General features: G+C 41.2%; 1 protein-coding gene across 1 annotated transcript in view; it reads left to right on the top strand.

The window, feature by feature from the left end:
• The window catches only part of LOC140188198 (double-strand-break repair protein rad21 homolog), a 99480-nt gene that overhangs the window by 6230 nt on the left and 69250 nt on the right, over nucleotides 1-24000 (top strand). The window contains exons 5-7 of the mRNA XM_072244235.1: nucleotides 5110-5298; nucleotides 6886-6993; nucleotides 10137-10250. Of these exons, the coding sequence (XP_072100336.1) occupies nucleotides 5110-5298; nucleotides 6886-6993; nucleotides 10137-10250 (411 nt within the window). The remainder of the gene's footprint in view (nucleotides 1-5109; nucleotides 5299-6885; nucleotides 6994-10136; nucleotides 10251-24000) is intronic.

Below are 24000 nucleotides of genomic sequence, written 5' to 3'. Positions count from 1 at the left end.
AAAATAGATGGTCTACCACTTCATATTTAGCCGATTCTAATTCAGAATCTTATAATTGTCATTCCTTTTGAAGGAGATCTCAGGGGTTGAGAGTGAAGCCTCATTCTTTTTAGGCACCATTTAAATCATGGTGCTATCTCAAATTGAGTGGTACTCTCCCAGATACTGAATTACTCAATCTTACTTTGCATCTTAGATGTCCTTGGATGAACGATCTGCTCATCTTCTTGACTCTTAGAGCCCATAGCCATCATGGTCATTGGGAATTTAGTGGACTCTGTTGTTGGAATTGAAGTGTCACAACAAAGGGTGAAATCCCAAGTTTGTGTCCTAGGTAGTATAGCTTCAGTATTTTCAGAGAAATACTCTTTTAGGAACAATCCTTAAAGTTTTTTTTATAAAAAACATTTGAAAATTTAGTCTTAATGCATTAGGTGTAGATTTTCATCACTCCTGCTAGTAACCTGCAGAGTGGATCTCCCACTTGTTTTAGAGCCAAATTGATTTTTAATTACATTCAGTGGAGAAATAATATAATGGGCAATATACTAAAACAGATGACTGCCCATGGAATGAAATAAAAATTACCTACACATCTTAGGAAAGAATTTAACTCTTCTAAGTATGAACATCCTTCAATTCTGTGTTAATATTTCTTTCATCCTGTTGCCATGACAATACTGGTGTCAGCCAGAACAGCTAGTTAAATAGATCACGATGAAGTGGCTGATTCTCAAATCTCGCTGTTCACTTTTTCTGTCCTTCACACTCTGCAACTGTGATCATTGGGTACAGACTGTAGGGCATTTAGACTCACTCCTTGATCCTCAAACAAAATAGGTATCTTGACAATATGCTTTACCTTCCCTAATACAGTTATGTGGCTTAAACATCTAATGTAAAATCATAGTTACAGACACACAAGAACATAAGCTTTATGAAAGAATATTGCCCACAAATCAAAGTTAAAGTGCCATTTTGATGGAACAAAGTTTTTGTAAAGAGTAATCTTGAGCACATATTTCTAGTGAGGTGTCAACATAATAATGGCAACATGGCAGTATGCCTTGCTTTGTTGCTGGGCAACAAGAGAAAATGTTTTGTTAAGTATCATTCCACTTAGTCTTCCACTTCAGCGCACACTAGAGAGCATCTGAAAATCTGCCTTTACACGTTAATTTATTCTGTGTTTGCATACATAACATTCTGGTGGTTCTAGTTTATGTGAAATACCTCTGCTGCTTTGAGTATGTGAGGCTTAAGCTGTTTAATGTAAAAATTATTTTCTTTGAACTCAACCTTGTATGAGCTGCCTTTTGCCATTATTGCTGTTGCCAAAATATCAGAGAAAAAGCCTAGTAACCCCTCAGTTCAGAAGCAAATAAATTAGGATTTAATTACTATTTTAGTTGGTTCTGCATAACACTGAGCTGAAGGGCTTGTTCCTCTGCTGTATGCAAGTTTTAGTTTATTGTCATCTGACTATACATATGTTCAACCAAACCAAATAATGTTCCTCTGGACCACTGTGCACTCACAATACATGTATCTCATACAGCATATTAAACAAAATATTACCACAAATAAGTTAATGAAATAGAGTTAAAAATGCATATGAAGTGCGCAGGTAAACAGTAAACAATTCACTGTCCTGGTGACAAGACCTCTTTGGTGACAGGGTATTCATTAGTCTCACAACTTGGGGGAGGAGCTGTTACCCTTATCCTGGGACCCCTGTACGTCCTTCATGATGGTAGTGGGATGAGTGATAGGGATCCTCAACAATGCTTTGGGCCCTTTGTATACAACACTCCCAGTAAATTGGGTGTACTTAAGGCAGAGCTTGATAGGTTCTTGACTAGATAAGGCATCAAAGGTTACAGGGAGAAGGCTGGGGAGTAGGGCTGAGGAGTCTGCTCCACCAATTATGGCTGAAGCATAGAAACATAGAAAACCTACAGCACAATACAGGCCCTTTGGCCCACAGAACTGTGCTGAACATGTACTTACTTTAGAAATTACCTCAGGTTACCCATTGCCCTCTATATTTCTAAGCTCCATGTACCTATCCAGGAGTCTCTTAAAAGACCCTATTGTATCTGCCTCCACCACTGTCGCCAGCATCCATTCTACGCACAAACCACTCTTTGTGTAAAAAAACTTACCCCTGACTTCTCCTCTGTACCTACTTCCAAGCACCTTAAAACTGTGCCCTTTTGTGTTAGCCATTTCAGCCTTGCGGAAAAAAAACCTCTTTGACTATCCACAGGATCTTATATACCTCTATCAGATCAACTCTCATCCTCCGTCGCTCCAAGGAGAAAAGGCCAAGTTCACTCAAAACTATTCTCATAAGGCATGCTCCCCAATCCAGGCAACATCCTTGTAAATTTCCACTGCACCCTTTCTATAGTTTCCACATCCTTCCTGTAGTGAGGTAACCAGAACTGAGCACAGTACTCCAAGTGAGGTCTGACCAGGTTCTTATATAGCTGTAACATTACCTCCCGGCTCTTTATCTCAATCCCACGGTTGATAAAGGCCAATGCACCATATGCCTTCTTAACTACAGAGTCAACCTGCACAGCAGCTTTGAGTGTCCTATGGACTCGGACCCCAAGATCCCTCTGATCCTCCACACTGCCAAGAGTCTTACCATTAACACTATATTCTGCCATCTTATTTGACCTACCAAAATGAACCACCTCACACTTACCTGGATTGAACTCCATCTGCCACTCTCAGCCCAGTTTTGCATTCTATCAATGTCCCACTGTAACCTCTGACAGCCCTCCACACTATCCACAACACCCCCAACCTTTGTGTCATCAGCAAATTTACTATTTCATCCCTCCACTTCTTCATCCAGGTCATTTATAAAAATCACAAAGAGTAGGGGTCCCAGAACAGATCCCTGAGGCACACCACTGGTCACCAACCTCCATGCAGAATATGACCCATCTACAACCACTCTTTATCTTCTGTGGGCAAGCCATTTCTGGATCCACAAAGCAAGGTCCCCTTGAATCCCATGCAACCTTACTTTCATAAAAGCCTTGCATGGGATAGCTTATCAGATGCCTTGCTGAAATCCATATACACTACATCTACTGCTCTACCTTCATCAATGTGTTTAGTCACATCCTCAAAAAATTCAAACAGGCTCGTAAGGCACGACTTGCCTTTGACAAAGGCATGCTGACTATTCTTAATCATATTATGCCTCTCCAAATATTCATACATCCTGCCTCTCAGGATCATCTCCATCAACTTACCAACCACTGAAGTAAGACTCACTGGTCTATAATTTCCTGGGCTATCTCTACTCCCTCTTTTGAATAAGGGAATAACATCCGCAATCCTCCAATCCTCCGGAACCTCTCCCGTTCCCATTGATGATGCAAAGATCATTACCAGAAGCTCAGCAATCTCCTCCCTCGCTTCCCACAGTGGCCTGGGGTACATCTCGTCCAGTCCCAGTGACTTATCCAACTTGGTGCTTTCCAAAAGCTCCAGCACATTCTCTTTCTTAATGTCTATATGCTCAAACTTTTCAGTCTGCTTAAGTCATCCCTACAATTGCCAAGATCCTTTTCCATAGTGAATACTGAAGCGAGGTATTCATTAAGTGCCTCCGCTACCTCCTCTGGTTCTATACACACTTTTCCATTGTCACACTTGATTTTTCCTTTTTCTCTCACATCTTATCCTCTTGCTCTTCATGTACTTGTAGAATACTTCGGGGTTTTCCTTAATCCCGCTCGCCAAGTCCTTCTCGTGGCCCCTTGTGGCTCTCCTAATTTCGTTCTTCAACTCCTTCCTGCTGGCCTTACAATTTTCTAGATCTCTATCATGACCTAGTTTTTTGAACCTTTCGTCTTATGGTCTTATGGTCTAAATGTCACCAGTAGGGGAGGAGGGGGAGACCTCAGTGATCATCTTGGTATTTTTCGGATTGTTCTATGTTATATTGTTCCATGCTTGTTTTCCTTTGGATGCATTAAGAATATACGAAACAGTAGGAATAGGCAGTTTGGCCGTTTGTGTTTGGTGCAGCATTCAGTAAGATCACGGCTGCTCTACTTCCCTGTATTAACTCCACATTCTTGATTCTCTTAATATCTAAAAACATACTGATTTCTTAATGGAATAAACTTAACCACTGAGTTCCACAATCCGCTTTGGAGAATTCAAAAGATTCTCCAATGTCTAGCTGCAGAAATTTCTTCTCATCTCTGTCCTGAATAGACAACCCCTTATTTTAGGACTGTGACATCCCGTCTAGTGAAGACATCAGCTCCTTATATACCATCTCAGAAATTCATATGCTTCTGTGAGACTACACCTTATTCTTTTAAGCTCAATAGTATATAGGCTCTGTCTGCTTACTGTTTCCCAAGCATCAAGCATAGTGACCATATTTCTATTCATTTTGAAATAGTTATGAAAAGGGATAACACTGGTCCGCAAGTTTGAGACCTAAATTGGGGCAAGGACAACTTTGATAATATTAGACTAATGCTAGAGATATTCTGCGGATCAGGCAGAGTCTGCAGAGAGAAAAAATAGTTAATGTTGCAGGTGGATAACTTTACAGCAGACAAATACAAACAATTGTCAGTAGGTCATGCAACATCTTTGAAGGCAAAGAGATGGCCAGTGTTTCAGGTCGAGACAGAATTGCTTGATTATCTACTCAAGATTGTGGAAAAGGACTTTTTACTCTTATGGGAATTTCAAGTCTTGCTTCCTTCAAAAACAAGTTGAGCTGAGCTGTCACTATCTGTCTTACATCAAGTAGATATTTTATAAAATGGTAAATTTATTGGGAAAAGGATAGCTATTTAGGAATTTTATGGTGTGTGATTATAAAAAAACCTGTTTAAGGAAAATGTAATGCTGTCATATCTTCATGGTATCTGTCAATAAATCGTAAATATCTGTATTTGATTTTGAATGTCTGTCCATTTTAGTGTGACTTCCTTGCCTTCATTGTTAAACACAGTTTACATAAAGAATTTTTCACCTTCTCCTCAGAAATGATGGAGACTTCTGCGTGATATGGATAATGAAAAATATGATTCTAAATGTACGTGTTTTCTTTGGCAGGTGATGGTTATGGGATGTTAGGGAATATTGGTATCCTGGATGACAATGTAATAAGCACAAGTGAATCATTGCTTCCTCAAACACCAGAAAATAATTCTGGTACTTCCATGAAAGGATTCATGTTAAGCTATGATAAAAGCAGCTTTCAGAATGATGGATTTGGTGATGAGGGAGCAGCTTGTATGTTAGGTATGTTACATGTAATTTTTAGGTACATTTTAGTGGCTTGCTTCTTTCATCTGTTTCTGAATAAGTGTTTTATTATAATTTTTGAAACAACCACAAGGAAATAATTTGTTAATAATTAGTGTAAACCTCTTACTTGGGGATTATTATTTTATCATCTCAGAAAAGGTGAGTGAAATGAAACCTCGGTCATTGTATGTCTCATCTTGCATTTCCCTATTGTATATAAAAATAGTAATGGACAAAATCTAATCTTGATTGTGCAGATTTATTTGTAGTCTCCATGGTTAGCCAGTTATAGAGCAGCCTGTTAATATTGGGGCAGATGGTCAGAAGTCATTTCTGCAAGAAGACACTTGCATGATTTGCAATTTATTTGTGAGTGTATATTTGACACCTCTGCAACTGGTGTAGAGCTCATTGAACTACGGATATTATGGTAAATTTACAACAAAATTTAACCTATTTGTGAGTTGTGATGATTATTTGTTCAATCACTGCAATGCACAATCGTAATTTATTGTAAATAGGCTAGAAGTTTGCATTGTGAAAATTTAGCAAGCAAATAGTATTTACAGTCATACATTTAAAAAATTTGTATTAAATATATAGGATTCTAAAGCTTGAAGTTTTCATTCTGTCACTCTTCAGTGTTTAATGTCTCCATTTACAGTACACTCCCTACTCAAACTTTGCAGTGCATTGCCTCACCATGTATGTGTACAATGGATTCCCATGGATCAAAACCATATGAATATAAAATGCATATTTTAGAGAAGTGTGTTCACCAAAGTGTTTACTTTTTTTTCATTGTATATATGGTTAGAAATTCATCCCTGGTTGCTATTGCTAAATGCCTATCCAAAAGTAAATGAAATAAATTTTGAAGGCAGAGTATAATCCATCCACATGACTGTATATGGCTTTTGGCACTGCAGACTGGTGTTGCATTTAGAGATATTGGTGCTTCAGATCAAAAAGTATATAGTATGTGCAGTCCATTAATGGATTCACTGCACAAACCAAATAAATTTGGTCCCTTTGTGAGACAAAATGGAGGCTATTTCACTTCCCAGTTTAAAACTCTACTCTTAATTTGACTGTAATCTCTAGCAACTGGAGGACCCACCAATATTAATTTTGTTTTAAAATGATGTTACAATAAAACACAAAGGTACCAGACAGGAGAAAACAGAAAGGTATCAGAAGGGAGAAGGCAGGAATTCCTGGAAACTGAGGACTTGGGGGAAGAACAGCAAAGCACAGGGAAAAGGAGATGTGTTCATAAAATTTGATCAGGTAACCAAATGTGAGGAATTAAGATGCACACTCTCTGGTTCTCAGCTTCCTGAGTCCTTTTCTAGTTTTGTTTTTTTTCAAACGATGAACCAGCATAACCTTAAATACCTATTACAACAGTATGGTTTGATTATGTGCCTGTCACCTCAGATCTCTGTAGTCTCTATGTGACATTTCCCCTGATTTGAACATGTAGTGTATGAAACAGGTATAACAGTAAACCCAAAGATTTGTGATTAAGTCACGTAGAGGCATCTTTCCTGTAAGGACTAAAGTTCTTTTTATTTTCAGAGGAGCTTCTCAGTGGTGAAGCCGAGGATCCTTTTGTGGATTTTACAGGCACTAGCAGTAGCAATATTAAAGACCTACCAAATCTGAAGCCTCAAACTGTTAAGGCTGGTAAGGCAGCTGTCTAATGCATCAGTATTCCCTGCTTATTTTTCTACAGTTGTACTCACTCATTTTAAAAGTAATTTGTCTTAAATATGCAGAATATTTATGTAGTTTGTTTAAATACTAACCCATTCAATGAAACCTTTTAGTAAGCTACTGACTTTGTTCTGGCTACTTGATCTCTTGGAACAGGAGGAGAAGGTTGTTACCCTCTTGAGCCTGTTCTGTTCATTTAGACCTTTGATGATCTGCTGCTGTTCTTTTTTTTACTAAGTGCAATCGTGAACAATAGCCAGATCAGAAATATAATCAAGTCAACTAGTTCCCAAGGAGAACTCTGATAGGCCAATCAGATGGTTCACTGCTGCTCAGCGATAGAACACAAAAAAATCATATGTACAATTCAGAAACATTAAAAAAGTAGAAATACTGGAGTCATGATGATCATGATGAAGTCTGCTGGAGAGAGACATTTATACACATGCTGTCCTCCATAATTCAAAGAGATTGAAGGATAAGGTTGCAGGGTGACAAAACGTGGCAGGAGCACTTGGAACTAAAAACTAATCCTTACCAGGAGAAAACAGCATCTGTTCTTTCCACACTGTTCTCCAGCAGTTAAGGCCTGAGTCCAGCCGGAACGTAACTCACAAGTGCTCCTGAAAGTCAAGTATTAACCGTACCTACCAAGAACCAAGCATTGCCATCCTGGGCCCCTTCATGATAGCTTATAAAGAAGCATGTGACTTCCCTCCCAGAGATGATAGGTATTTGTGCACTCCAATTCTATTTACTCTCTTTAGTTCAGTATCTTTTAATACGTATTAAAATCCTCACACAATTCATCCTCACACATTTAATCTTTATTTAATGTGTGGAATTGTAGGCTTTAAACAAGCTATTTTTTTTTGTTTTACATACTCCACCTATAAGATGTATTTTTAAACCATGAAATCTTCCATACCACAGGAAGTGTCTTTGACTAATTAGCCAATATATCAAAATGTTGGCAGTTCTTTTCCATTATCTTCTATTTATTGAGATTAATGGATGAGGAATCATGAGAAGTGCACCAGTGATTTTTCTTTTGAGCATTTTCGTACATTCCCTGTCCTGTTATGTCCTCTTGGACAGTATAGAACTTGCAGTTAGATTTTAGAAGAATGGGTGATAGCTATTCTGAGAACAAAAGGCTAATAGTAGAACTCTTATACGGAAAAATCAAAACTTTATAATCTTGAAACACAAGGTCCTTAATTAAAATTTCTTTTTTTTACTGTGGAGAAGGACATAAAGACTTTATAAAGGCATAAAGAAATTACAACAAGTAAATGGGGAGGCCTTGGGGATAGTTTGCATTGAAGTACAGGAGGTACTGGATGTCTTAAAAGAAATGAAGGTAGACAAATTTACAGAGCCTGACTGGGTTTATCCAAGAACTTTATTGCTAAGAATGTAGCAGAAGTGATCTTATAAAGGTGCGTAGATAGGGAGAATGCACTCAGCCTATTCCCCAGTGTTGGAGAATCAAGAAATAGTGGACAAGAACAAGAACTACAAATGTGCTGGCATCAGAGAAGATCCAGAGGAGGTTCATGAGAATGATTCCATAGGGTTAACATAGGAGCTTTTGATGGCTCTGGGCCTGTACTCACTAGAATTTAGAAGAATGACGGGGAGGGATGTGGAGAGAATGTTTCCTACAGTAGGTGAGTCTAGGCCAGATGGCACAGCCCAAGGAAAGAGCCATGACCATTTAGAACATAGATGAGGGGGAGGAATTTCTTAAGCCAGAGGGTGGTGAATCTGGAATTCATTGCCATAGATGGCTGTGGAGGCCAAGTCATTGGGTATATTTAAAGTGGAGGTAGATACGTTCTTGATTAATTATGGCATCAAAGCTTACAGTGAGAATGAGGAGAATGGAGTTGAGAAGGATAAATCAGCCATGATGGAATGTTGTAGATGACTCAATGGGTTGATTCTGTCTTATGGCATAGGGTTAAGATGAGAGGGGAAAGACTTGTGGGCAACTTTTCTATTGAAAGGCCGGTTTGTACGTCCTGATGAAGGGTCTCAGCCTGAAATGTCAACTGTTTACTCTTTTCCATAGATGCTGCCAGGCCCAGTGAGTTTCTCCAGCATTTTGTGTGTGTTGCTTGGATTTCCAGTTTTTCTTTTGTTTGTGATTGTACACATATGAAACGAGATGCCAGAGGAATGGTTGAGGCAGGTACAGTAAAGACTTCTAACAGACAGTTGGATAGATACATAGATTGAAAAGCTTTAGAAGTTTGAGCTGGACTCTGGCAAGTGGGACTAGTTTGGATGGGACATCTTGGTCAACATGGACCAATGGGCCTGACAAGCCTTTTTCCGTGCTGTACAACTCTATGACTGAACAAGGTGTATGGCTACTATTATGGGCATGCACACATATACAGTAATAATGGTGGGAAATAATTGGTTTAGCCCAATCCCTTTATCTAGTTGTCACAAGTGTATTTAGTCAAGCCTGTTTTTTTAAGTTCATGCTTTAGTGATAGTGTAAATGTTAAATTATTTGCCACTTTTTGTAGGATACAGTACATATTTTGTTTGGATGGAGAAAGAAAGGGTAAGAATGGTAAATGGAACTGAAGTAGACATGGACAAGTAGTACCTGGCACTGTTCTGCAGTGTTAATTATGCTAACATAAATTGTTCTGAGAAATTCTGTCTTGGTATTATGCAATTTATCCTGGAAGCAGTTAGTGAATTATATCAAATGCTGAATCCAAACTGTCAACCAAATATTGGTGTGCAACAGATCACCAGTCCCTGTAATGAACTGCCTGAAATGTAACAAGAATCCTGTCCATTCTTTCAGACATTAGTCTGAAACTGCCTTTAGCTCAGGTAAAAAGATAGGTGCTACATTGATTTCTTAGAGACATCGAGACCTTTTGGAGCCTGGGTTACGCAGTCTGGTTTATACAACAATATAAAACTTGTATGACGGGTTTCTGAGCACATATGCAAGGAAATGCACTCAGTTACTTTAATCATTATCAATTGTGCCATGGCTCTCTTTTTAGGGGCACATAAAGTGAAAGTTACGTGAAATTTTGAAGATGTTTTAAAATATTCACATTTGATCAATTTAATAGGTGATTCGGATGTTCCTGGTCCATTACCTCAGACAGAGAGTGCTGTAGGTGATGAAACTACTCTGCTGTGCAATGAAGAGTACTGTTTTACCTTGCAGCCAATTGATACCACTGGTTAGTTACACTTCTTTCTGTAAACCACTTTATCCACTGTTGGGTCTGTTCTTTCTTTACTGCTATAACTAATGGTATTCCTGTTTTAAATTAATGATCTTGTGTCAGAATTATTGCTAAAATAGTCACCATCCTACATTTTTGATAAGTTCCCTGGACATTGCAATCATCTTCCAGTTTTTAAGAGAACTTCTTTGCTGTCTCACGGAGAGGATGTATATTTTTTTCTGTCTTTACTGCATAGCAGTGGTAAGCCATTGCCTCCATGAAAACATAAGAACATTATGCCTATGAATTTCTAAGGAAGTTATTAAATTAAGAAATCAATTCTCTTCCATTTTCAGTTTTAAATACTCCAATTATGGACATTAATGAGAATTTTTTTCCAAATATAGCCTGAGTTTTATTACAGAAGCTAAATGCATATTTTGCATTCATTATTACAGGTAATTGTTATGAAACTATCTCTTGGATTCTGGAGTTGATGAGCTGAGTTGTATAATAAATGTCTTTGATATTCAGGCTCATTAGTAGTGACCTGTATAATTCTATTTCCATTCTAACCTTGCAGCTTCCTGAATGCACTTGTGAATAGTTTTGCAATGGTTTCTCAGAATGATTGTTTCTCATTAAGGGAATAGACTGAGTTGAGAATAAATAGAAGGGTGTTTTTTTATATATAAGATGGGCCTTCTGACAGATTTTTTTTTTGTTTACTTATGTCAGTTATGGCTGACAAATAAGAGAAATTCTGCAGATGCTGGAAATCTAGAGCAATACACATAAATTGCTGGAGGAACTCAGCAAGTCAGGCAGCATCTATGGAGAAGAATAAGCAGTTGACATTTCAGAGTGAGACCCTTCATCAGGACTGGAAAGGAAGGGGGAAGACACCAGAATATAAAAGTGGCAGGGGAGTGGTGAAGGGAAGGAAGATAGAAGGTGATAGGTAAAGCTAGATGGGTAGGAAAGGTAAGGGGTGGTAGAGAAAGGAATCTCAGAGGTTAGACTTTGCAGGGTGTCGAAACAGAATCTGAGGTATTGTATATTCATCAAATCCTTCACTTCCACTTCTGTAAGTTTGCATCACATCTGATTCAGTCATAATAGACGCATAGCTGATCTTTGATGCAAATCAGTGATATTGAGTCCTGTTATTCACATGTCACTGTTCTCAAAACCTAAATGGCATGCGATATTTTTAGAGAACTCTGATTTCCACTGACTCTACTTGTGCAAAATCTTGATGCGGCCTTAGTTCTACTGAAGCACCTCAATGGTGTTTTTATCTGAACAGCTAGATTAACTGATTACATGCAGCAAGTGTACCTGGAGCAGAGTTTGTTCAACTTACCAAACATGATTTCTGCCAAATTGGAGAGAGAGGATTGTTGCAGCCACCTGGGTTATGAAGATTACAGCAAGGTATTACGATGTGATTGTGATATTCAATGAATTGTGGCATTGGGCATGTCTAATGAGGAAGCCCATATTGTGATACATTGATATCAAATTATGCAATGAATTTTAGATGTCATAAGTGATCTACCTTCAAAATAAGGAGTTACGCATTTGAGAAGAAGAAAATTTACTTCTCTGAGGACAATAAATCTTTAACATTCTCTATCCCAGAGGATTGTGGAGACTGAATCCTTGAAAATATCAACGTTAAGAGAGAAAAATGCTTGATCTATAAAGAAATCATGGATTATAGGCAACAGTGGGGGAAGTGATCTGAGGTTGTGATCAGATTAGCCTGACCTTACATGACCATATGGCCTATTTCCACTCTGGTTATATTCATGTTTAAGTTAGATGCCCTTGTGAATAAACAGATTAGATTAACTGTGCTGACAATCTTTGGCAGTGTTTTGATATATAAATCTTAATAAAAACCAGAAGGAACTATAGATGTTGAAAGTCTGAAATCAGAACAGAAAATGCTGGAAATGCTCAGCTGCTGAGGCAGAATCTATGGAAAGAGAAGTGATTAATGCTTCACTAATCTTGTTATGCCTTTTCCCAAAACATTTAGGGGATAGTTTTTGTTTACTCTTCTGTCTCGGTGATAGGAGTCCAGAGGAAGTTCACGAGGATGATTCCAGGAATGAAGGGGTTAACATATGAGGAGTGTCTGGCAACTTTGGGCCTGTACTCACTGGAATTTAGAAGAATGCGTGGGGATTTCATTGAAACCTACTGAATGTTATAAGTACTAGATAAGGTGCACATGAAGAGGATGTTTTCTGTAGTGGGAGTATCCAGAAATAGAGGACACAGCCCCAAAGTTGAGGGGCAACCTTTTAGAACACAAAGAAGGAAGAATTTTTTATTAGCCACGGAGTGGTGAATCTGGAATGCTCTATCACAGACTGTGGTGGAGGCCAAGTCTGTGGGTATATATAAAGTGGAAGTTGATTGATTCCTGATTGGTCGGGGCATCAGGGATATGGTAAGAGGGCAAGTGTATGGGGTTGAATGGGATCTGGGATCAGTCATGATGAAATGTCAGAGTGGACTTGATGGGCTGAATGGCCTAATTCTGCTCTTATGTCTTTTGGTCTTCAAATCTTTGGACTTGATGGGCTGAATGGCCTAATTCTGCTCTTATGTCTTTTGGTCTTCAAATCTTGACTGACTTGATTGCACAGTCCAACTGCCTAAACTGCCAGGATCTCTCAAGTCAAAGCCTCAAACCTCCATTCCTTCACTGGCCTACTCACTCACTGGCCACTTTCCACAGGCCGCTCTACTTGAGCTACCCCTCTATTTATTTGCTTGAGCTTTTCAAACTGCTTGGTCACCTGACCCCCATTGCCCAATCGGCTGCTTTCTGCTGAGTTTGAGCTATTCAAATCTTGATTGTCTAATCAACGGCTTTCTGCTGAACTATTCAAATCTTGATTGACTTGATTACATAGTTCAACTGCCAAAACTGCCAGAATCTCTTGAGTCAAAGACTCAAAGCTCCACTCCTTCACTGGCCCATTCACTCACTGGTCGCTTTCCACAGGACATAAAGATCCTAGCCAGAGGCTCAGCAGTCTCTTCCCTCGCCTCGTGGAGCAGCCTGGGGAATGTTCCGTCAGGCCCTGGGGACTTATCCGTCGTAATGTATTTTAACAACTCCAACACCTCCTCTCCCTTAATATCTACATGCTCCAGAACATCAACCTCACTCATATTGTCCTCACCATCATCAAGTTCCCTCTCATTGGTGAATACCGAAGGAAAGTATTCATTGAGGACCTTGCTCACTTCCGCAGCCTCCAGGCACATCTTCCCACCTTTACCTTTAATCGGTCCTTCCTTCACTCCTGTCATCCTTTTGTTCTTCACATAATTGAAGAATGCCTTGGGGTTTTCCTTTACCCTACTCGCCAAGGTCTTCTCATGCCCCCTTCTTGCTCTTCTCAGCCCCTTCTTAAGCTCCTTTCTTGCTACCCTACATTCCTCAATAGACCCATCTGATCCTTGCTTCCTAAACCTCATGTATGCTGCCTTCTTCCACCTGACTGGATTTTCCACCTCACTTGTTGCCCATGGTTCCTTCACCCTACCATTCTTTTATCTTCCTCACTGGGACAAATTTATCCCTAACATCCTGCAAGAGATCCCTAAACATCGACCACGTGTCCATAATATATTTCCCTGCAAAAATATCATCCCAATACACACTCGCAAGTTCTAGCCTTATAGCCTCATAATTTGCCCTTCCCTAATTAAAAAATTTCCTGTCCTCTCTGATTCTATCCTTTTCCATGATAATGCTAAAGGCCAGGGAGTGGTGGTCACTGTCCCCCAGATGCTCACCCACTGAGAGATCTGTGACCTGACCTGGTTCATTACCTAATACTAGATCTAATATGGCATTCCCCGTAGTCGGCCTGTCAACATACTGTGACAGGAATCCATCCTGGACACACTTAACAAACTCTGCCCCATCTAAACCCTTGGAACTAATCAGATGCCAGTCAATATTAGGGAATTTAAAGTCACCCATGATAACAACCCTGTTATTTTCGCACCTTTCCAAAATCTGCCTCCCAATCTGCTCCTCGGTATCTCTGCTGCTACCAGGGGGCCTATAGAATACTCCCAATAGAGTAACTGCTCCCTTCCTCTTCCTGTCTTCCACCCATACTGACTCAAAAGAGGATCCGGCTACATTACCCAACCTTTCCGTAGCTGCAATAGTATCCCTGACCAGTAATGCTACCCCTCCTCCCCTCCCCCCCCACCATCCCTTTTAAAGCACTGAAATTCAGGAATATTGAGAATCCATTCCTGACCTGGTGCCAGCCAAGTCTCTGTAATGGCCAGTACATCATAATTCCATGTATGTATCCAAGCTCAGTTCATTATCTTTGTTCCTGATGCTTCTTGCATTGAAGTACACACACTTTAGCCCTTCTACCTTACTACCTTTACTCCCTTTATTCTGCTTCTCTTTCCTCAAAGCCTCTCTATATGTTAGATCTGGCTTTACTCCATGCACTTCTTTCACTGCTCTATCGCTCCGGGTCCCATCCCCTTTGCAAATTAGTTTAAACCCTCCCGAATCATGCTAGCAAACCAACCTGCAAGGATATTGCTCCCTCTCGAGTTCAGGTGCAACCCACCCAATCTGTACAGGTCCCACCTTCCCCAAAAGAGATCCCAATGATCCAAAAATCTAAAACGCTGCCCCTGCATCAACTCCTCAGCCACGCATTCAACTGCCACCTCCTCCAATTCTTACCATCACTATCACGTAGCACTGGCAGCAATCTTGAGAATGCCACCCTTGAGGTCCTGTTGTTCAGCCTTCTGCCTAGTTCCCAAAACTCACACTTCAGGACCTCATCCCTCCTCCTGCCTATGTTGTTGATGCCAACATGTATATGACTTCTGGTTGCATTCCCTCTCATACCAGGATGTCGTGCACCCGGTCAGAGACATCCCGGACCCTGGCACCTGGAAGGCAACAAACCATGTGGGTGTCCTTCTCACGTCCACAAAATCTCCTGTCTGCTCCCCTGACTATAGAGTCTCCAATGATGACAGCTCTCCTCTTTTCCGTCCCACCCTTCTGCACCACAGGGTTAGACTCAATGCCAGAGGCCTTGCCACCGTGGCTCACACCAGGTCGATCGACCCCACCAACAGTATCCAGGATGGTGAACTTATTATTCAGGGGAGTGGCTACAGGGGTGCTCTGTGCTACCTGTCTACTCATCTTCGCTTTCCCCCTCTGACTGTCACCCAACCCTAGGTGTGACTACCTCCCTGTAGCTCTCATCTATGACTGTCTCATTCTCCCATATGAGTTGAAGGTCATCCAGCTGCTGCTTCAGATTCCTCACACGGTCTTCCAGATCGCCCAGCCGTATGCACTTCTGGCAGATGTGACTCTGCAGGAGAGGGGAGTTCTCCCAAGACTGCCACATCTCACATGAGAGGCACATCACTGTCTCAGGAGGCATTGTAAAGACTAACTGGGAACAAGTTCATCCTCCGCCTCTTCTCATCAAAGCCTCAAAGCTCCACTCCTTCACTGGCCCACTCAACTCACTGGCCGCTTTCCACAGGCCGCTCCGCTTGAGCTACCCCTCTATTTATTTGCTTGAGCTTTTCAAACTGCTTGGTCACCTGAATTCGATTGCCCAATCGGCTGCTTTCTGCTGAGTCTGAGCTATTCAAATCCTGATTGTCTAATCAACGGGAATGGTACCGAAGGATTGGAGGGAGGCGAATGTTGTCCCCTTGTTGAAAAAAGGTAGTAGGGATAGTCCGGGTAATTATAGACCAGTGAGCCTTATGTCTGTGGTGGGAAAGCTGTTGGAAAAGATTCTTAGAGATAGGATCTATGGGCATTTAGAGAATCATGGTCTGATCAGGGACAGTCAGCATGGCTTTGTGAAGGGCAGATCGTGTCTAACAAAGCCTGATAGAGATCTTTGAGGAGGTGACCAGGCATATAAATGAGGGTAGTGCAGAGGATGTGATCTACATGGATTTTAGTAAGGCATTTGACAAGGTTCCACACGGTAAGCTTATTCAGAAAGTCAGAAGGCATGGGATCCAGGGATGTTTGGCCAGGTGGATTCAGAATTGGCTTGCCTGCAGAAGGCAGAGGGTTGTGGTGGAGGGAGTACATTCAGATTGGAGGGTTGTGACTAGTGGTGTCCCACAAGGATCTGTTCTGGGACCTCTACTCTTTGTGATTTTTATTAATGACCTGGATGTGGGGGTAGAAGGACGGGTTGGCAAGTTTGCAGACGACAGAAAAGTTGGTGGTGTTGTAGATAGTGTAGAGAATTGTCGAAGCTTACAAAGAGACATTGATCGGATGCAGAAGTGGGCTGAGAAGTGGTAGATGGAGTTCAACCCGGAGAAGTGTGAGGTGGTACACTTTGCAAGGACAAACTCCAAGGCAGAGTACGAAGTAAATGGCAGGATACTTGGTAGTGTGGAGGAGCAGAAGGATCTGGGGGTACATGTCCACAGATCCCTGAAAATTGCCTCACAGATAGATAGGGTAGTTAAGAAAGCTTATGGGGTGTTAGCTTTCATAAGTCGAGGGACAGAGTTTGAGAGTTGTGATGTAATGATGCAGCTCTATAAAACTCTGGTTAGGCCACACCTGGAGTACTGTGTCCAGTTCTGGTTGCCTCACTATAGGAAAGATGTAGAAGCATTGGAAGGGGTACAGAGGAGATTTACCAGGATGCTGCCTGGTTTAGAGAGTATGCATTATGATCAGAGATTAAGGGAGCTAGGGCTTTACTCTTTGGAGAGAAGGAGGATGAGAGGAGACATGATAGAGGTGTACAAGATATTAAGAGGAATAGATAGAGTGGACAGCCAGCGCCTCTTCCCCAGGGCACCACTGCTCAATACAAGAGGACATGGCTTTAAGATAAGGGGTGGGAAGTTCAAGGGGGATATTAGAGGAAGGTTTTTTACTCAGAGAGTGGTTGGTGCGTGGAATGGACTGCCTGAGTCAGTGGTAGAAGCAGATACACTAGTGAAGTTTAAGACACTCTAGACAGGTATATGGAGGAATTTCGGGTGGGGGGTTATATGGGAGGCAGGGTTTGAGGGTCGGCGCAACATTGTGGGCTGAAGGGCCTGTAATGTGCTGTACTATTCTATGTTCTATGTTCTTTGTCTTATGGTAAGTGTAAAAAATAAAAATTAGCTGATGACAAAAATTGGTGGAATTGTAGATAGTAACAAGGGACATACATTAACTGGAAAGTATGGTGGAGCAGTGGAAAATGGAATTTATTTACTAAAGTGTAATGCTTTTTGGGACATCAAATACCGACAGGGCATATACAGTTAATAGCAGGGACTGTAGGGGTACTGATAGAGAGCGACCTTGAGCTGCAAGTAAATAGCTCAGTGAAAATGGTGACATATACATACTTCGATAATAAATTTACTTTGAAAAGGTGGATAGGATAACGAAGGCATTCAGCTTCCTTGCCTTCATAGGCTGAGGTATTGAGTATGAGTTGAGAAATTTTACAGATCATAGGTTTATAGAGCCCTCGTTCCAATTCAGTCATATTGCAGCTGTACAAAACATTGGTTAGGCTGCAGTTGCCACACTACAGGAAGGATGTGTAAAGTTCAAAATACTGCAATTTTGGGAAATTTGAATTAAGAGTATAAAGGTTGTGTAAGTACTCAGCAATCCAGAAGGCATTTATGAAGGAAGTATTATCATTTCAGGTAATTTTAATTTTAGCTGTTACTCTTCCAGTCTGTAACCAGGGCTCTGGATAATTCAATGTTGTGAAATGTACAACAGATGTATTTTCTGATAGGCACATTCCTAAGTTTTCCTGCTCAGACCAAGCATCTGAATCTTTGCTTGAAGAGTCCAATAATGTGCTGTGTAAGGATTTGGTAGTGCCAGATTTTGAGTTGTATCTGGTTAAGATTTGTGAAGGCAGATTTGTGGAGAGTACCCGTTGCTCAGCGACAACCTTCCTATCTTGCTGCTCCTAAGGTTGAACATCAGAGACAATGGACAATTTTATTTATAGGTATGTTGTGCGCTGCTCCCTGGTTACGTGGCATAATCTGGCATAATCATTATATCTCGACATTAATTTAGTGGTAATTATTTCTGTAGTCATTTAGTTTTTCTGTACTTGAATATCAATAGCTGATGTTCTATTGCTGTAATGGCCACATGTACACGTGCACAGTCAGTCATACAAGAGAGCACACCATAGACCCAGCTCCATCCTTTCCACTGTTAACATCAGTAGTAAAGGTGATGCATGGCCTGGTCAGGCATAAAGGATGTGGGCCAAGCAAATGCAATTGTAAACTGCAGATGCTGATGTTTTCTGTTGTACACTAAATGGATCCAATGGTGTACAAAATCAGTATAGTTTTTTTGAAGGCTGCTGTTAAAGTATGCTTCCCAGACAAAGAAATTTCATGTACGTATGTGATAGCCTTTAGAAAGAAGACAGCTTTTGGTAGATGAAGGTAAGTTTTATATTCTAGTCCTAGTTTACTAGGTATGCTTTGCTTTTCCTAATGTATACTGAGCTGCTTGACCACTGATGGCTGTGTCCATCTACTGCTTTTGTTATTCTTTTTCCTCCCTTAAATTTTCTTCTGTACAGAAAGAAAAATAATAATGACTTCAAAAAGAAGACTGTTATTTAAAGATGAATAAGGAAATGTAAAAATTCCATCTTATAGAATCATAGAGCACTACAGCACAGGAGGAGACAAATTGGCCCATCTAGTCCATACTGAACCGTTTTTCTGCCTAGTTCCATTGACCTGTACCTGCATCATAGCCTTCCATATTCCCCCCATCCATGTACAGACATACTTACCCAAGATTCTCTTAAATGTTGCAATTTCCGCTGGCAGTTTTTTCCACACTCTTACAACCCTCTGAGTAAAGAAATTCACCTTCAGGCTCCCCTTAAACATTTCACCTTTCACTCTTAACCCATGACCTCTAATTCTAATCTCACGCAACCCCAGTGGAAAAAGCCTGCTTGTATTTATCCTATCTACACCACTCATAATTTTGTGTACCTCTATCAAATCTCCCTTCATTCTCCTACACTCCAGGGAATAAATTCCTGACATATTCAACCTTTTCCTATAATTCATGTCCTCAAGTCTAATTAACATTCTTGTAAATTGTCTCTGTACCTTTTCAGTCTTATTAATATCTTCCCTGTATGTCGGTGACCAGACTGCACACTGGACTCCAAATAAGGCCTCGCCGACATCTTATACAACTTCAACATAACATCCCAATTCCCATTAGACATAGGAGCAGAATTAGGCCATTCAGCCCATCGAGTCTGCTCGGTCATTCCATCATGCAGATCCCGAATCCCACTCAACGCCATACACCTGCCTTATCACCGTATCCTTTGATGCCCAGACTAATCAGGAAATGATCAACTTCTGCCTTAAATATACACGTGAACTTGATCTCCACAGCAGTCTGTGGCAGAGCATTCCACAGATTTACTACACTCTGGCTAAAAAAAAACTCCTTATCTCTGTTCTAAAGGGTTGCCCCTCAATTTTGAGGCTGTGCTGTCTAGTTCTGGATACCTCCGCCATGGGAAACATCCTCTCCCCATCCACACTATCTAATTCTTTCAACGTTCAGTAGGTTTCGATGAGATCCCCACACATTCTTCTAAATTCCATTGAGTACAGGCCCAAAGCTGATATGTTTACCCCTTCATTCCCAGAATCATCCTTGTAAACTGGACTCTCCAATGACAGTCCTTTCTGAGATATGGAGCCCAAAACTGTTGACAGTACTCCAAGTGTGGCCTGACTAGTGTCTAATAAAGGCTGAACATTATCTCCTTGCTTTAAAATCCTATTCCCCTTGAAATAAATGCCAACATTGCATTTGCCTTCCTTACCACAGACTCAACCTGTAAATTAACCTTCTGGGAGTTTTGCACGAGGACTCCCAGGTCCGTCTGCACCTCTGATGTTTGAACCTTCTCCCCATTTAAATAATAATCTGCACTATTGTTCCTTTTATCAAAATGCATTATCATACATTTACTATCACCGTATTCTATCTGCCACTTTTTTTGCCCATTCTTCCAAACTTTGCACAAAGCCATTATTTCCATAGCGAAATCATTGACAAACAACGTGAAAAGCAAGTGTTCCAATACTGACTCCTGAGGAACACCACTAGTCACTGGCATCCAACCAGAGAAGGCCCCTTTTATTCCAGCTCGCTGCCTCCTGCCTGTCAGCTTTTCCACTATCCATGCCAGTATATTTCCTGTAATACCATAGGATTTTTATCTTGTTAAACAGCCTGTTGTGTGACACCTTATCAACGCCTTCTGAAAATCCAAGTAAATGACATCCAGTGCCTCTCCTTTGTCCACCCTGTTTGTTACTTACTGAAAAAATTCTAACAAATTTATCAGGCAAGATTTTCCTTCAAAGAAACAATACTGACTTTGACTTATTTTATCATTAATCTCCAAGTGCTTTGAAACCTCATCCTTCATAACGGTTTCCAACACTTTCCCAACCACAGAGGTTAGGCTAAATGGCCTATATATTCCTTTTTCCCCTTCCTCCCTTCTTAAAGAATGGAGTGACATTTGCAATCTTCCATTCCTCCAGGACCATGCCAGAATCAAGTGATTCTTGAAAGATCATCACCAATGCATCCACCATCTCTTCAGCAACCTCTCTCAGGACTCTGGGATGTAGTCCATCTGGTTCAGGTGACTTATCCACCTTAAAACCTTTGAGATTACTCAGCACTTTTTTCTTTGCAATAGCAATGGCACTCACTCCTGCTCCCTGACACTCGCAGACCTCTGGCACACTGTTAGTGTCTTGCACAGTGGTCAATTGCAAAGTACCCAGAAAGTTCATCTGCCATTTCTTTGTCCCCCATTACTACCTCACCAGCATCATTTTCCAGTGTTCCAATATCAATTCTCACCACCCTTTACTCTTTATATAACTGAAAAACTTTTGGTATCCTCCTTTATGTTATTGGATAGTCTGCCCTCATATTTCATTATTTCCCTTCTTTTAGCTTTTTTAGTTGCCTTTTGTTGGATTTTAAAAGCTTCCCAATCATCCAACTTCCCACTCACTTTTGCTACCTTATATGATCTTTCCTTGGCTTTTATTTAGTCCTTAACTTCCTTTGTCAGCCATGGTTGCCTACCCCTGCCTTTTGAGAACTTCTTCCCCTGTGGAACATATTTATCCTGCACCTTGTGAACTAATCCCAGAAACTTCTGCCATCTCTGCTCTGCTGTCAATCCACGTGGGCAAGTTCCTCTCTCGTGCCTCTGTAATTCCCTTTATTCCATTGAGATAGTGATACATGTGGCTTATGCTTCTCCCTCTCAAACTGCGGTATGAATTCAATCATAATATGATCACTACCTCCTAACGGTTCCTTTACATTAAGCTCCTTTATAAGATCTGGGTTATTACACAATACCCAATCTAAGATGGCCTTTCCCCGAGTAGGCTGAAGCATAAACTGCTCTAAAAAGCCATCTCATAGGCATTCAACAAATTCCCTCCCTTGCAATCCGACACCAACCTGATTTTCCCAATCACCTTGCATATTGAAGTCCCCCATTACAATTGTGTCATTATGCTTATCACATGCCTTTTCCTACTCCCTTTGCAATCTAAACCCCACAACTTGGCTACTATTTGGAAGCCTATATATGATTCCCCAAATGTATTTTTTACCCTTGAAATTTCTTAACTCCACTCACAAAGATTCAACATTTCCTGACCCTATGTCACCTCTTTCTAAAGATATAATTCTATCTCTCACCATCAGAGATCCATACTTAATACTTTGATTTATGAAGGCTAATGTGCCAAAATCTTGTCAATTTTCTCTCACTGTGGAGTTATTGCTGCTCTCTGACCAGATGGAAGAAGCACAGCAGCTACGGACAAAAGTTGAAATTGAGTGCAATAAAGTTGGACTTCGCCAAAACGCTAAAAAGACAGAGTACATGGCATATAACTGCGACAAAGGTACCCTCAAGACCGTAAAGAATGATACCATTAAGAAAGTCTTTGATTTCAAGTACCTCGGGTCAAGACTGATGAGTTCAGAGAAGGACATAAAGATACAGAAGGCGCTGGCATGGAGGGCTATGAATGACATGAAGGAAATCTGAAAGTCAAACCTGACCAGAGGGCTTAAAAAGAGGATCTTCATAGCAGTCATAGAGTTCATTCTCACATACGGATGCGAGACGTGGACACTCACCAAGACGATGCGAAAGTCTCTAGATGGTTGCTATACATGAATGCTCCGGATGGCTCTTGACATGAGTTGGCAACAGCACATGACGAATGTCGAGCTCTATAACAACCTACCGATGCTCACCACTAAAATCGAGGCGAGAAGACTGCAACTAGCGGGGCACTGTCTACACCACCCCGAAGTACCTGCCAGCCTCGTCATCATATGGGAGCCCAAGCATGAGAGGATGAACCCTGGGCGCCCTCCCAAGACTATGGTCAACACGCTCCTAGAAGACAGCGGCACGGCCAATGTAGGTGAACTGAATACATGGATGAGGGAGAGGGAGAAGTGGAGAGTCCGTCATTGTGCCTGACGCTGGCCCCTAGTCCTGAGTCGACGTCGCAGTGGCAGTAACAGTAGCAGTAGCTTTTGGAAAGCATCCAGTTGGATAAGTCGCCGGGACCGGATGAGATGTACCCCAGGCTACTGTGGGAGGTAAGGGAGGAGATTGCTGAGCCTCTGGCGATGATCTTTGCATCATCAATGGGGACGAGAGAGGTTCCAGAGGATTGGAGGGTTGCGATGTTGTTCCTTTATTCAAGAAAAGGAGTAGAGATAGTCCAGGAAATTATAGACCAGTGAGTCTTACTTCAGTTGATGGAGAAGGTCCTGAGAGGCAGGATTTATGAACATTTGGAGAGGTATAATATGATTAGGAATAGTCAGCATGGCTTTGTCAAGGGCAGGTTGTGCCTAACGAGCCTGATCAAATTTTTTGAGGATGTGACTAAACACATTGATGAAGGAAGAGCAGTAGATGTAGTGTATATGGATTTCAGCAAGGCATTTGATAAGGTACCCCATGCAAGGCTTTGTAGCCCCCCGGCCAGCCTCAGGGTTGCTCAGCTCGCTGTGGTCTAGGGAAACAGCCCTCAGTCCCGCCAAACTGGGTAACAGTTTGTGTGGATGCTGTGTGATGTACCCCACCCCACCCAAATAACAGACAATACACCAGATACGATTAAATGATTTACAGTTTATAGATATTACAGGAACTATATAATTAATAGAGAATAAAATATAAAAGGAAAATAAATGGCGACACACTTATCAAAGTTCAATCTCTTCATGCACAAACAGTTGGAGCTCAGGACCCTCCTCCTTCACCCTGCGACCCCTCGGATCTCCTCGACCTGCCACCTGGGACCAACAACGGTGGTTGACCAGACACTCCACACGAGTTTGTCTTCGTCTCCTCTCCTTGCCGAACACCCTGGACCTCGGACTCCTACTTGTTGTCCGACCCCGTTCGCGGACTCACAGCACCTGGTCCATCCTCTGTCTCTCTCTCCCACCTTCTGCACAAAAACCCGTGCATCACACTAACTTACAGACACATAGAAAGAATAACATCTATCCCAGTTGGTTTGTACATCCTCTTATCAGTAACATGATCCAAACAAACTGCTAGCGGGAGGACTTTCTCAG

Source organism: Mobula birostris, chromosome 2 (genome assembly GCF_030028105.1).
Source record: "Mobula birostris isolate sMobBir1 chromosome 2, sMobBir1.hap1, whole genome shotgun sequence".
Taxonomy (NCBI): domain Eukaryota; kingdom Metazoa; phylum Chordata; class Chondrichthyes; order Myliobatiformes; family Myliobatidae; genus Mobula; species Mobula birostris.
The sequence above is the reverse complement of the archived record's forward strand: the minus strand, read 5'-3'. Positions and strand labels throughout refer to the sequence as shown.